General features: G+C 61.1%; 1 protein-coding gene across 3 annotated transcripts in view; it reads left to right on the top strand.

The window, feature by feature from the left end:
• The window catches only part of COL18A1 (collagen type XVIII alpha 1 chain), a 104,675-nt gene that overhangs the window by 79,552 nt on the left and 10,845 nt on the right, over nt 1–14,278 (top strand). For 2 of the 3 annotated variants that reach the window (XM_017538527.2, XM_017538525.2), the window contains 17 exons: nt 471–602; nt 1,230–1,292; nt 2,171–2,197; nt 3,112–3,147; nt 3,767–3,838; nt 4,152–4,187; nt 4,529–4,618; nt 5,689–5,718; nt 5,817–5,843; nt 6,255–6,317; nt 6,581–6,655; nt 7,529–7,555; nt 7,843–7,896; nt 8,314–8,388; nt 9,612–9,680; nt 10,270–10,312; nt 10,751–10,813. In XM_017538527.2, the coding sequence (XP_017394016.1) occupies nt 471–602; nt 1,230–1,292; nt 2,171–2,197; nt 3,112–3,147; nt 3,767–3,838; nt 4,152–4,187; nt 4,529–4,618; nt 5,689–5,718; nt 5,817–5,843; nt 6,255–6,317; nt 6,581–6,655; nt 7,529–7,555; nt 7,843–7,896; nt 8,314–8,388; nt 9,612–9,680; nt 10,270–10,312; nt 10,751–10,813 (982 nt within the window). The remainder of the gene's footprint in view (nt 1–470; nt 603–1,229; nt 1,293–2,170; nt 2,198–3,111; nt 3,148–3,766; nt 3,839–4,151; nt 4,188–4,528; nt 4,619–5,688; nt 5,719–5,816; nt 5,844–6,254; nt 6,318–6,580; nt 6,656–7,528; nt 7,556–7,842; nt 7,897–8,313; nt 8,389–9,611; nt 9,681–10,269; nt 10,313–10,750; nt 10,814–14,278) is intronic. The other variant, XM_017538526.2, reaches the window with a different exon arrangement.

The following is a 14,278-nucleotide window of genomic DNA, read 5'->3' as shown; positions in this document are numbered from 1 at the left end:
GAAGGCTGTGTCCTCGGCTGTGTCTCCAAGTGGCTGGGATCGCGTGGTGAACTCGGGAGGAAGGCTGTGTCCTCGGCTGTGTCTCCAAGTGGCTGGGATCGCTTGGTGAACTCGGGAGGAAGGCTGTGTCCTCGGCTGTGTCTCCAAGTGGCTGAGATCGCATGGTGAACTCGGGAGGAAGGCTGTGTCCTCGGCTGTGTCTCTAAGTGGCTGAGATCTCGTGGTGAACTCGGGAGGAAGGCTGTGTCCTCAGCTGTGTCTCTAAGTGGCTGAGATCGCGTGGTGAACTCGGGAGGAAGGCTCCTGCTGCTGCTGTTGACCTTCATTGCTTGGCAGGGCGTTACTTACCTTTTGATTTTCAGGTGTTGAGAAAGCATCATAAGAAAACGTGTCTGCTCTGGGGTTGCAGGGCCAGTGGGGGCTGGGCTGGGCTGGGCTGGGCCCTGACACGCTCTCCTCACCCCATGCAGGGGAGCAAGGGAGACCCCGGTCCTGCTGGTGCTCGTGGGGAGAGTGGCCTCACAGGAGCCCCTGGACCTGCAGGACCACCAGGCCCCCCCGGACCCCCTGGGCCGCCAGGACCAGGACTCCCCGCTGGATTTGTGAGTGCCACCTGCATCTGACCCCTGGAGAGCCGGGGTTGCCTGAGCCCCATCCCTGCTGCCCCTGGCATGGCACTCACAGAGCAGCACCGTGCCCACCCCTACTGCCCCTGGGATGGCACTCACAGAGCAGCACCGTGCCCACCCCTGCTGCCCCTGGCATGGCACTCACAGAGCAGCACTGTGCCCACCCCTGCTGCCCCTGGCATGGCACTCACAGAGCAGCACCATACCACACCCGTTGCCCCTGGCATGGCACTCACAGCAGCAGTCCCTGGCAGTGGCCTCACTGGCGTTGCCCCAGCTTGCGATTCTGTCTTCCCGTGGGGACTCCATCTCCCGCCTGTGCCCTGCTGTGCTGAGGGGCTGCTCCTGGGGAATTCGGCCCAGCCACACCCGGCACCCTTGCGCTGAGCGAGAGCAAATAAGTTGACCCCAGACAGGTGGCCTCAGGAGTCCCCGCCCAGGCCCTGCCACCAGGTGAACAGTCCCCGTCCAAGAACAGCGGCTCCCCAGGCCACCGTGGCCCCGCAGAATGGCCTGTCCTGCTCTCAGGCAGTGCTGGCCCCAGGGAGGGTCCTTCCCTAAGAAGGGACATGGGCCCATGTGTGTCTTGTGCTCCTCCAGGATGACATGGAAGGCTCCGGAGGGCCCTTCTGGTCGACTGCCCGAGGCACTGATGGGCCGCAGGTACTGCCATGGGCTGGGCGTGGCCGGCTCTGAGGGGCGAGGGGGTGTTGCTTGGGGCGGAAGAGTGTCCATTGAGTGGTCGGCCTTGCCTGCGGCCGGAAGCTGCCCTGCAGAGCAGACCGCGTGTCGGGGTACTGTGCTGGCCACCCTCGCTCGGGAGATGCCCCTTTGTTGAACTAAATCACGGGGTGAGGGCCTGGTCTGCAAAGTGGGAGACACAGTGGGCGATCAGGACAGAGGCAGGGCCGCCTCGCCCTGAAGGACAGGCCTTTCTGGGGAAATTCAAGTCATATTCTTTTTGTGGCCCAATTTTGGGAAGTGACAGATGTTTGGCTTGAGTAGAATCTGAAATTCCTGTGACATCTCCACCATGTTCCACTGTCAGCATATATACTGGTCAGGGTTAGGGCCAGCCAGGAGTGACCAAAATCCCTAAGTAACTGTGCTCAGACAACTCATGTGTCAGGGCACACCCAGGGGCCGGCTGCTCCTTCCTTCCCCGCCCCCGCTGTCCCTTCCACGACACCGGCTCCCCCGTGGTGCCAGCACGGAGGAGCCCGTAGGCGTCACAACCTGTGCCTGAGACGTGGGGCGGCTGAAGCCACAGCGTCCAGCTTCACGCTCAGAGACTCAGCCTGCTGAAAGCAGGGGTGGTCAGGACACATTTCTCACTCGGAGAAAAATGAATGCGAAATTTCAGTGAGGCAGAAACGAACTGATTCCACGGTAAGTTAGCAGGGCTTCACCATTCTAACCTAGCACCTTTCCTTGCACACACGGATTTTTAAGTCCTGACTGTTACCAATCGGCTTTTCTTGTGGGGTGAGCATCTCACCGCAGGGCCTGCAGCTGCACTAACGTCTCCTCTGCCCTCACAGGGAACCCCCGGCCTGCCAGGACTCAAGGTCAGTGTTGACGGAGCGTGGGCTTGGGTGGTTGCTGGCTTGGCCCTGGCCACCCTGGGGTTGGGGAGACAGGGCCTCGCCTCAGGTTTTCGGATGGCAGGCGTAGGATGAATTCATCACGGGAAATTTGCAAAATGCAGCACAAAAGCTGAACTGGGAAATAATCACACACAGCCCCTATCGGGACCTCCAGTGTGAAGGAATATTGTCCCGTTCTCCCTCTGAAACCCATGAATCAGGATTCCTGGGTTCACACTCCTGAAGCAAACACTCCGACGGGCTGAAAGAGGGGCTCGGGAAGAACCCGGGGTCCCCATCTCAGCCTTAGGGACAGGTGGGCTCCTGGGCTCAGGGCCAGAGGTGTGGTGACCCTGGAGGACCTGGGAGTTTGTCCTCTGCTCCCCTGTTCCTGGAGGACACCAGCCCCCAGCCTGCCCCAAAGACCCCACCCCCGCCTGGGCCCTGGGCAGCAGCCGCCTCTCACCCAGCTGTGCACATCAAAGCTTGGTGGCAGGGGGCCCACCCTGTGGCTGACTCTCACATGTCACCAGCCCTGCCCTGGCGCCCACTCTTTTGACAATGCTCTGCTTTCATTTGCAAGACATTGGACATTTCGAAAGCCTGACTTTTTGGAAGGGTTTGTGTGTTCACTTTCTTAAATTGTGAAAGTGAGGTCATCTCAGCAGGGTTCTGCTTAGAGTCCCAGTGATGGAATATGCCCCCAGGCTCCACTGCAGACCAGACTGGGTGCCTTTGGCCACCGTGGGCCACGGGGTCCCTGCACAAGTCTGGGCTGGGGGAGGGGCGTGAGATGCATCCTGGGTCACTCACTCTTCCCTTCCCCCGGGGTGGACGCTGCCTGGGGGTGCTGGGCTGGCCCCAGTAGGTGCTCATGAGACCCTTTATCCACTTAGGGGGATCCTGGCATGCCTGGGCCACCAGGGGCCAAGGTAAGCATGATGCTGGGGCTCAGAGACGTGGCCAGGCAGGGGCAGGGAGGGCCCAGGCAGACGCCTGCAGAGGTTGGCTCAGGGCAGCCTTCCCTACTCTTCCTCCCATCGTCCTTTATAATTGAAGACGTGCCGGTTTCAAAGGGAAAACTGCCAGGACACCCACATGCAGGGCACCCAACCCTAGGGCACCTCCGGGTTTGACTGCATCAGGAACACAGCCTTCCTCCCTCCCAGCTGCCTGACTGTGCAGGCCCCCTCCTCCCCTGCCACCAGCCTCCTGCCTCTCCCTCCTTTCCCCCTACTTCCCACTCTCCAACTTCTCTCCCACTTCCTCCTTCTCCATTTCCCCTCCCCCACTTCTCCCTCCCCCAACTTTCCCCACTTCTTTCTCCCCCACTTCCTCCTCCCCCAACTTTCCCCTCCCTCAACTCCCCCCTCCTCCCGACTCCCCTTTCTCCACTCCTCCGTCCCTCCACAGCCCCCGCCTAGGGCCATAGGGGTGAGAGAGAGAAGCCCAGACCGTCCCACGTCCAGGGGTTCCCCAGACTCCTTGTGAGGGTCCCTGCAGCTCCGGGCCTGTGGCCAATGCCCTGCATCCTCCATGTGTCCTTTTCAGGGAGAAGTTGGAGCAGATGGAGCCCCTGGGTTCCCCGGCCTCCCCGGCAGAGAGGGCACTGCTGGGCCCCAGGTGAGCGGCCTTGGTGGCCCTGGGGTGCAAAGGCGTGGAGCCCCAAAGGCACCACGCCAAGTCGAAAGCTGGGAGGAGGTGTTTCCCCCGGGCCCTGGGCCTCCGTGTTCCCTCCAGGTCTCTGAGCGCCAGGAGCCAAGTGCATGTCTCCATCAGGGCTTTTGCTGGCTGCCTCCCTCCCAGGCCCCTCCCGGTCTGGAAATAAAGAACTCCACGTCTTCATTCACAGTCATCTCTTGTGGGAGCCTCGGGGCTCCTAGACGGGGGCTCCTGTTTCTGTTTATGATGAACCATTTCTTTCCCATTTCTTCAGGGGCCAAAGGGAGACAGAGGCAGCCGGGGAGAAAAGGTGAGTGTCTCTAAGTGGGTGGATGGGGGTGGGGAGTGCTGGGACATCCCGAAGGCTTATCCTCAGCTGCCCCCATTTCCATGCCCCTGCTGCCCATGTGGCCTCAGAGACTCGGGACAAAGACCCTCAAGTCGGCAGGGGCGGCTTTTAGGCGGGGGTGGCGTGTGCAGCTCAGCCATCTCCCTGCGCTGCCTGGGAGGGGACTCCAAGGCTGCAGTCCACAGCCCTGTGCCCTCCTCACCCCCCATGGGCTCTGGGCACCCCCTCCAGGGCTGGGTGGCTCTGGGGTCCTGGCCAGAGTGGCTGGGACAAAATGCTGGACACGTGGCATCTTATTCCAGGGAGATCCAGGGAAGGATGGAGTCGGGCAGCCGGGCCTTCCCGGCCCCCCTGGACCCCCGGGGCCTGTGGTCTACGTGTCGGAGCAGGACGTAAGGATGCTGCATGGGTGGGCACCCAGTCTGTCCAGACCTCCCACTGGGTGCAGAGATCCCTCCCCGAACCCCCCACAGCCCACAGGGCAGGCCACACTCTGAGTTCACCGTGGGGGCTGCTGAGGCCCGGGGTCAGAGATGCCCCAGGGGTGGGGGGGCTCCCATCGGGTCAGTGCCTGTGTCCTTGACGCTGTGGCCCTGAGACTGCACGGAGTCCTCCAGCTGCCCTGTCAGAAGCAGCAGCCATGCCCTGGCCCTCTGGTGAAGGCTGTGTCAGTTCTGGAACCTTCCTCTCCACCGAGGCCTGTTCATCAGGCCTTTGAGCTGCACCCTCTGTGCCAGCCCTCAGCATGTCCCACTGGTTCCTATGCCACCCTGGCCTCACAGGCAGACGCGACCCTGCCCAGCTCTGCCACATGGAATGCAGCGGCAGCCCCAAGCCCCACGTCTAGGCAGGAGGCTGAGCCCGGGCAGACGTACGGCCCAGGGAGCAGAACTGGGTGTGAGGGGGCTTCAGATCCCTGCTTCTCTGGAAGGGGCTGCCCGGGCAGAGCTGAGAGCAGGCACCGTCAGCCCTCACCCTGGACTTGTTACCTATCCCTGTGCTCCGGGCCCTCACTTAGGAGGTGGGACCACAGCCATCTGGAGAGGAGGGTGGGGTTGGGCACAGGCGGGAGAGCCTCCCCAGCGTGGCTTTGCTAGGAGCAGCCGGATGGCATCGCGGGGCCACAGGGACTTGGGTATGACGGTCAACTCATTGGAACATGAGAAAAGCCCCCAGGCTGGCAAGCAAGGGAGCCTCTAGCAGAGGGAGGAGCATCTTAAACCAAAACGGAAGTGAAAACCGTGGCCCTTAGGGCGTCTGGAGTCTGGGTCCAGCTGCTCTGAGCGAGGGGAGTCTGTGCTCAGGAGGGGTGCCCCCGGCCCAGGAAACCCGGAAAGCAGCATTTTCCTGAATGTCATGTTTCGTTTTGTTCTGTTGATCTTGTAAGTCTCACAGTGAGAGTCCGGTTTAATTTTAAACATAGTTCTTTGCTTCTGATTTGTTTTTGCTGGCTGGTGGACAGGGAGCCGTCCGGAGCGTGCCGGGATCTGAGGTACGTGCCTGTGGGGACCTGGGTTCAAGTCTGGGTGGGGCCCAGGCCATGGCACAGGTGTGTGGTGACCCCAGCTGATGCCGTCCCTCTTTCCCCAGGGCCGGCCGGGCTTCGCAGGCTTTCCTGTGAGTAACCTCGTGCCAGAGCTGAGCACTGGCCCCCACCGCCCTCCTTGCAGGGGGGTCCCCACTTGGTGGCACCGAGCAGCCTGTAGAGCTGGGGAGGGGATTGCAACAGTCACTGGCCCTCGAGGACGTGATGGTGGCGGGATGTGGGCAGAGCCCCTGGCAGGCCCCACACTGGGTGGGCACCGCCCCGGCAGGCCCCACACTGGGTGGGCACCCTCGAGGCCGAGGCAGCTTCTTTCACCTGCAGAGGGCTGTGGTGTCCGGAGTGAGGCGGGCCCGAGAGGGTCCTGTGGGGGACTGACAAGGCAGGCACGTCATGGGGGCAGCTGTGGGAGGAGGTGGAGCAGCCGTCAGGGATGGGGGAGACGCAGCTGCTCGAGCCTCACCCCTGCCTGGCCCCCATTTCAGGGACCTGCGGGGCCCAAGGGTGACCTAGGCTCTAAGGGCGAACGAGGCTCCCCGGGACCCAAGGTAAGGGCTCGGGCGCCATCCCTCAACCCCCTCTATGACCCAGGGGCGGCTCCAGCCTGCCCAGGTGACCGCTGTTGGGGGATCTGGGAGTCCCCAGCCTCTGCGGTGAGGGGTACACCCCACTCGGGCTGTCCCTGTGGTCGCCTCCCACCCTGAATAGGACCCAGGCTGCTCCCCGGCTGAGGACTCCTGCCTTCAGGGCGCTGGGTGATGCTTTGCGGGAAGGAGCTGGCCTGACTCTGCCGGACCTCCTGCCGTTCCAGGGTGAGAAGGGTGAGCCTGGCAGCATCTTCAGCCCCGATGGCAGTGCCCTGGGCCCTGCCCACAAAGGAGCCAAGGTGAGGCCAGGCAACCTCCTTCCAGTGTGGGGGCATGGGGGCTTCTGGGGGCTGTGGAGACAGCCTGGGAAGGGTCTTGCCGAGGGTCTCCCTGACCCACGAGCCCTGCCCAAGCAGGGCTCCAGCATCCGGGCCTGGCCCCTCATGGCCCCTCCCCTCTTGCACCCAGGTGGGTCGGCCCGCCGGGCCCTTGTCCTCTCCCTGCCCTGAGCCCACCCTGCCGAGGGGAGATTCTCAACGGCTGCAGCTCTAAGCTGGCGCCTCCCTGGGGCCTGGTCTGCAGGAGCCCAGGCTGCCCCTCCAGCCTCTTCCTGGGGGCCCTGATGCTATGGGCAGCAGCTGCTCCTTCCTCTCTGCAACCCCAGGGCAGGATCCAGAGTCAGTTCCTCAAGGGGCCTGTGCCTGGGTCCCCGCCCCCAGCAGGCAGCCACCTGGATAAGCGGTGGGAGGGTCCTGAGGAGGATCCTGGATCTTTGGGGTGTGGGGCACGGGCTCACCCACTTTTCTGAGGGAGCACTGAGCCCTCTGGGGTGTTTGGGTGGGCCTCAGACACAGGATCCCCAGGCCCGGTGAGAATGCCACTGTCCCACCCAGCTGTGCATCTGAGCGGGCGTCTGTGGCCACTAGGACACTACGTGGGGCCCCCCCCCAACCCTGCCCCTGCTTCAGGGCCCCAGGCACACCCCATTCTTGTACCAACCTGGATGCAGACCCAATCCTGAACCTCCTCCACCAGTGGCTCCCATCCTCTGCAGAGCTGCTTGTGCCTTGGGGTCTGGCCGATGCACCCAGAGGGGCCACAGGGGCCCTCAGGGAGGCTGCCAGGTGGGCCACGAGCCGCCACCTAACTGTGCCTTCTTGTTTTCTGCTCAGGGAGAGCCAGGCTTCCGGGGACCCCCGGTAAGTGGACCCCTGGCTTTGTTTGTACTGAGCCCGGGTATGCTGGCCCCAAGGACAGGCTCGCTCAGCTGTGCGGCCCAGGGCTCCTCTCCCGAGCGCAGCTTTAAAGTGCCTGGGGCAGGTGTTGGTGTGAGACCGCAGCGGGCTCCTCGGAGCCGATGGGTGGCCCAGGGCGCTGAGCTCTGCATGGCCCCCCTGCTTCACCGGCTCCTGGACAGGTGCCCCCCTTGGCTCGTGAACAAGGGCTGGGGTCTGCTCCACTAAGCCCAGCTCCCTTCCTCCCGCAGGGCCCATACGGACGGCCTGGGCACAAGGGAGAGATTGGCTTTCCTGGACGGCCGGTGAGGACCTGGGGTCTCCTGTGGGGGCAGCAGTTGGGGCCTGGCAGGTGGGGAGCAGCCCAGGCCCACAGGGGTGACACACCCAGAGGGGAGTGGACAGTACTGTCCTCTCCCCAGAACCAGCCCTGCCTGAGCACAACTCTTGTCCTGGATGTGGCTAGCCAGGACCCAGGAGGAGGCCCTGGGGGGGATACAGGGAAGTGGCCCTGGGTGTGCTGGGATCAGTCACCTCCTCCTGAAAGAGACCTTGAGCAGGAAGAAGGAGGGAGAAGGGCTGGGGCAGCCTGAGGGCCAGAAGCATGCGAGGCTGAGCGTGGGTCGGGCGGGGCCTGGCGTGGTGGGATGGCAGCTGCCCTGCAGAAACCTGGCTGGTAATGCCCAGTGCCCAGCAGTTCCCACCCCTGTGCCCCACCCCAGGGTCGCCCCGGGATGAACGGATTGAAAGGAGAGAAAGGGGAGCCAGGAGACGCCAGCCTTGGAATTGGCATGAGGGTGAGTGTCCCTCAAGGGGTGGCCCGGGTGGTGGGGAGACCAGGGCCTGGGGATGGCCTGGCCACAGCCTGGGGTCCTGCAGCTCCTACCGTGTGGCCATACTGCACTGGTCCTGTCATACCCATGCACAGTCATGCACACACACCCAAGTGGCCACTCTACATGTGTGCACGTGTGCACATACATGTCCATGCACCTGCACATGTGTGCCCGTATACACATGCATTTGTGCATGTATGAATCAAAATACCTGCGCACACATACACTTAAGCATCTGCACACATACACGTGTGTCCATATACACATGTGAGCCCTCCCTAGCCCATTCCATGATGGACATACACTGCACATGTACATGCACACATGAACACATGTATGCACATGCATACACATTACACATATGCACACGTGGACCCAAACACACGTTCACATTCACACGTGCGCGTCCACACAGGCACAGCCATGTAAACACATGTGCACACACACACCTACACAGGTACTTATGCACGCATATGCACCCATCCATACACACGCCAGGCTAGCATGGTTTCTCACACGCATGTGCACCCGTCCATACACAGACACACACAGACACAACAGGCCAGCGTGGTTTCTCGTATGCATGTGCACCCATCCATACACACAGACACACACACACACCAGGCCAGCGTGGTTTCTCATATGCATGTGCACGCGTCCATACACAGACACACACAGACACACACACACCCCGCAGGCCACTGTGGTTTCTCACACGCATGTGCACCCGTCCACACACACACACACACACACACACGTGCACACACCCCCCCAGGCCAGCGTGCTTTCTCAGGGTGTCCATGGGCCTGGCCCGTGCCCCCCACACCCTCATGCCAGAGGTTCTCCCGCTCAGCCCACAGGTGTCCACTCTGCTGTCGTCAGACCCAAGAGCTTTGTCTCCTGGTATCAGCAGGGTGAGGCATTTTCAGTCACCTTTTACCTGAGACACAGTGGCCTCTTCGCTCCTCTGAGGGACGTTTGTGCACAACTCTGGTGTGGGGTGAGGTGGGGCCAGGGCCAGCTCCTGTCTTCAAGAGTCGTGGCCTACGTGACCCACTGCATTCTCGGTTCTGCCTGGAGAGCAGCCAGCTTTCTGAATTTTCTGATTTTCTGAACTGCTCCTGCTGTCACCTGCTGCCTGACGGGCAGCCCATAAACCTAACAGCTCTCTGCCCTCCCCACAGGGAATGCCTGGACCCCCGGGGCCTCCAGGACCCCCAGGCCCTCCAGGGACTCCTGTTTATGACAGCAATGTAAGTCCCCAGTGCGCACACTGTCCTGTGGCTGCCCATGGCTCTCACCCAGAGCCTCGCAGAGGGGCTGGGCCTTCTCCCTGGGCCTCTGCGTCTGGAGGTCCTTCTGGGATGGGCCAGTCTGGTGGGCAGTGGATTAGGAGGTGAGTTCCCGAGGAAAGCGAAGGCCTCGGGGAAGGGAGGGCTCTGTGGGCGTGCAGACACTCCCAGCTGGAATTCTGCTGAGGGCCAGAGCCCAGGGGTGCTGGGGGCACCCCCGCTTTCCCGGGCTCAGCAAGTGGCCTCACACCGGGGCTCCTGGTTCTCCAAATTCCTGTTTCCTCCCATCTCTGAGCGAGGGAACCCATGTGGCCCTGCACCTGTTTCCTCCTGTCTCTGAGTGGGGGAGGCTGCTTTGTGGACTTGCATCTGTCACCTCTTGTCTCTGAGTGGGGGAGGCTCCCACCTGTTACCTCCCATCTCTGAGTCGGGGAGGCTGCTTCGTGGCCTCGCACGGTGGGGGGTGCTTCTGGGCTTGGGGACCCTGAGTGGCAGTGGCCTCAGTTTCAGAACATCACTCTCAGCAGCCGCCTCTCCCTGCTCCTTGCAGGCGTTTGTTGAGTCCAGCCGCCATGGGCGTCCAGGATTGCCAGGTGAGGGCCCGGGCTCACAGCTGGGGATACAGGCTCTGGAAGGGACCTCTAGGACCTCATGCTCCTTCCCGAGCCAGCACGCTCAGCCCACACTCAGTCCTGATGATCTTGGCCCTTCCCGAGGCCCCTCCTGGCACAGATGTCCAGGACCTGACCTGGGGTGGCCCCATTTGCTATTCGCCTTTTAGAGTTTGCTTCTCTACCCGAAGCAGGATGGAAGCAGCCCAGCCTAACCCTAATCCTAACCCTGCAGGCATGGCCTGGCCTCACGTGGCCTGCTGAGGGGGACCTGGGCTCCCCTGCTCCCTGGGAGCTCTTGCCCTGACCAACTCCCACATCCATCTGATGCCCCTACCCAGGAACCCAGGCACGGGGCATTTCGGGCTGGACCCCTCCCTGGTGCATTCCATGACGGGGACTTGGTCTCTCTTCCTCCAGGATATCAGGGCCCTGTAGGACCCAAGGGCGCCAAAGGAGACGTGGGCCCCCCCGGGCCACCAGGTGAGCAGCTGTGGGCATGCCAGGTGGAGGAGCCCCGGCATGGCCAGCACTGAAGCAGGGTCACACCCAGAGCCCCCCGGCGCGTCCTGGCCCCTCACTGTGTGGTGCCCACCTTACCCCCTGGGAAGAAGGAAGCCCCTTCTGGGTTGATGGAGCTCTCACAGGACCTGGTTTTGGGGTGGGGGTGGGCTGCAGGGCACAGGCCCAGCAAGATTCCCCTATCGCCCCCATCCACTGAGGAGTCAGCGGCTGCCTGTCCATGCTAGGCCTGAGTGGGCACTGCAGAGGCACATCGTCCTTCATGTGCTGGCAGTCCTGAGACCCCTCTCCCCTCCATGGGCCTGGGGAACGTCTGCCCAGGAACTCTCCCAGGACCTCGTGTGGGGAGGGGGTATTGCCCAGGAGGCTGTTTCGGGGGACGCAGCAGACCTGAGGCCCACTGATGAGGTCAGCGCACCCACCTGGAACCCCAACAGTCACACCCACAAGCTGCAGGAAACCTGGAGATGGCAGCAGGGAGCTGGGAAGCGCAGAGGGGTCGGGACGAACCCAGGGCTGACGGCGGAACAGCTGGAACTTGGGACCCGTCTGTGGGTTTAAGTGGATGAGACATGACGGGGAAGCAGAATGTCCAGGTGGACGTGGGGCTGCCTGTCCTTGGGAGCCAGAACGAGGGTCCCGGGGGCACCAGAGGGAGCGGTGTTTGCAGCAGAATGGCCAAGGCTCTTCCAAAGCCCAGGAAGGTGCAGAACTCCCCTCATGTGAAGGATCAACAATAAGGGTGACGAGATTTCTCAACAAAATGGGAGAAGCCAGAAGACCATAAATGATTTCAAAATATCCAAGAACGGGAACTGCTAGCATGGATGCCAACAGCCAGAGGTATTCCTGCAGCCTTCAGAACCAGGTGGCGTCCAGCAGGCAGCCATTCCAGACCCAACCTGTGTCGGCAGAGGCTCTTCAGGGAGAAGATGAGGCCAAGGGAGTGCAGACATGGGGAGAGACAGTGCCATTGGGAACCGGTGCAGGCTGTGTGACATGGGGTCCCAGCGACGGTGGGGTCAGAGGCCCCCGCAGGAACCGGTGCAGGCTGCGTGACATGGGTCAGAGGCTCCCCAGGAACCGGTGCAGGCTGCGTGACATGGGTCAGAGGCTCCCGCAGGAACCGGTGCAGGCTGCAGGGCCCGACAGCCCAGCGACAGTGGGGTCAGAGGCCCCCTCAGTCTCGGTGCCCTGGGGAGTGGCAGTAGTTCTCACTCTGTTGGACTGTGAGGTTGGAGAGGCAGGATGGCATACACAGAACGTTTAAAACACAGGCTGCATCCAAAGAAGTCAACACAGGAGAGGAAAAGGAACGTAGAACAGGCGGGACGAACAGAAACTAGGGAATGAAACAGGAGCTCGAAGTGCAGATCCATCCACAGGTGCCGTAAGCGTGACTCGGGGAGACACGGCCACCGAAGGACAGACATGGTCAGTGGGATTACCAAAACCGACATGTGTGTGCTGCTGTGAGAGACACTCCCCACTGACAGGACCAGAGAAGACAGGGCACCCGGAGGCGGTGTGGATTCGGGTGTGTGTGGAGTGTATGTGGCGTGCTGGGTATACAGTGTGGGGACGTGGGGGTGTGGAGTGTGTGTAGGTGTGTACTGGGGGTGTGGGTGTGTAGGAGTGTGTGTATGTGGGTGTGGGGTGTGGAGTGTGTGTATGCGGGTGTGTAGTGGGGTGTGGGTGTGTAGGAGTGTGCGTATGTGGGTGTGGGGTGTGGAGTGTGTGTATGCGGGTGTGTAGTGGGGTGTGGGTGTGGGGATGTGGAGTGTGGTGTGCTGGGTGTGTAGTGGGGTGTGGGCCTATAGGAGTGTGTGTGGAGTGTGCGTATGTGGGTGTAGTGTGGGGCGTAGAGTGTGTAGGTGTGCTGGGTGTATGTGGGTGTGCAGTGTGTGTGTAGGAGTGTGTGTATGTGGGTGTGTAGTATGGGGTGTGGCTCTGTGTGCAAAGTATATCCTAGAGTAGGAAACATGGTCAAAAATAATAAATGCTCAGTTGGGTGTGGTGGCTCACACCTGTAGTCCCAGCACTTTGGGAGGCTGAGGCAGGCAGATCACGAGATCAAGAGATCGAGACCATCCGAGCCATCATGTGAAGCCCCTTTTCTACTAAAAACACACAAAAACTAGCTGGGCATGGTGGTGCGCACCTGTGGTCTCAGCTACTTGGGAGGCCGAGGCAGGAGAATCCCTTGAACCTGGGAGGCGGAGGTTGCAGTGGGCCAAGATCGCGCCACTGCACTCCAACCTGGCGACAGTGAGACTCCGTCCTGAAAAAATAAAAAATAAATGTTCATTGAGACAATGGAGCATCTCTACCAGAGAAATTCAGTAGTTCTAAATTCTGTACATCTAATGAGACAGCCTCAAGCTATGACAAGTGAAAGATGGGTACAGTTAAAAAGAACAATCATTATAGGGAGACTTTCAGCCCAGGGAGACCTGAATGGCAGGTCTGACAGGCGTCACCTGCTAGGGTCTCCAGGCTGCGTTCCCAGCATTGGGACCAGAGGCTAGGTGGACAGCATGCCTGGCTTGCAGGAACCGAGATCTCACGATACAGCGGAATCACATGGGAAATGCCACAGGGCAGTGCCCTTCCAGGCGGCTTGTGAGTCAAGCAGAAGCAGGTGGACGTGAGAAACAGCCCCGGAGCTTGGGTGTGCCCAGGGCAGCCCCAGCCCTCACACTGCAGCCGTGGGGACCTTGCCCCGGCACAACCCCCAGGCTCCCAGGTGCCGGGGCCTCCACAGCCAGTCACTTACAAAAGGACCCGGAGTGAGGCCCAGCCCGGGAGGGGCACAGGTCCCAACGGCAGCTGTGACCTCCAGCCCCAGGGACTGCACCTGTGAGATGAGGGGGCACCTACTCAGAAGCTTCTGGGTCACAAGGCACGGCCTCCTGGGCTGAGGTCATCTCCACCCCAGTCAGGGTTCTAGGGGAACAGTCAGCGAGAAGGTTCGCCCAAGGCCGCCTTCCCACCTGGAAGGAGAAGGGGTTTTGTCATCTCTGTTCACAAAATTACAGCCCTAAATGGTACATGTTTCCACGCACCCTAAGATGTTAAAGAACAAACCACAAATTTTTTTGATGAAAATAGGAAGAAATATTAAAGATCAGTTACCAATGAGAACAAGTTACATATGTTTTGTATATTTATAAAATAGCAAGGACCAAGAAGGTAAAACAGTCCAGCAGTCAATTCTTTGAGAAGGCTAATCATATTCACGGACCTCCGCCAAGACTGATAAAAAGGAGAAAAGCAACAAGAAGTGATTTCACCAAAGGCCTTGTCCGTGGTCTGGAAGGAGCCACCATGGAGTTTCCACAGCGTCACCCTCGGAGGGGGTGCAGGACCCTCATGAGGACCGAGACACGGAGGGGGTGCGGGACCCTCTCCCCAGGACCGAGACAC

Source organism: Cebus imitator, unplaced genomic scaffold (genome assembly GCF_001604975.1).
Source record: "Cebus imitator isolate Cc_AM_T3 unplaced genomic scaffold, Cebus_imitator-1.0 Scaffold112, whole genome shotgun sequence".
Taxonomy (NCBI): Eukaryota; Metazoa; Chordata; class Mammalia; order Primates; family Cebidae; genus Cebus; species Cebus imitator.
This window is presented reverse-complemented; position numbering and strand designations above follow the sequence as displayed.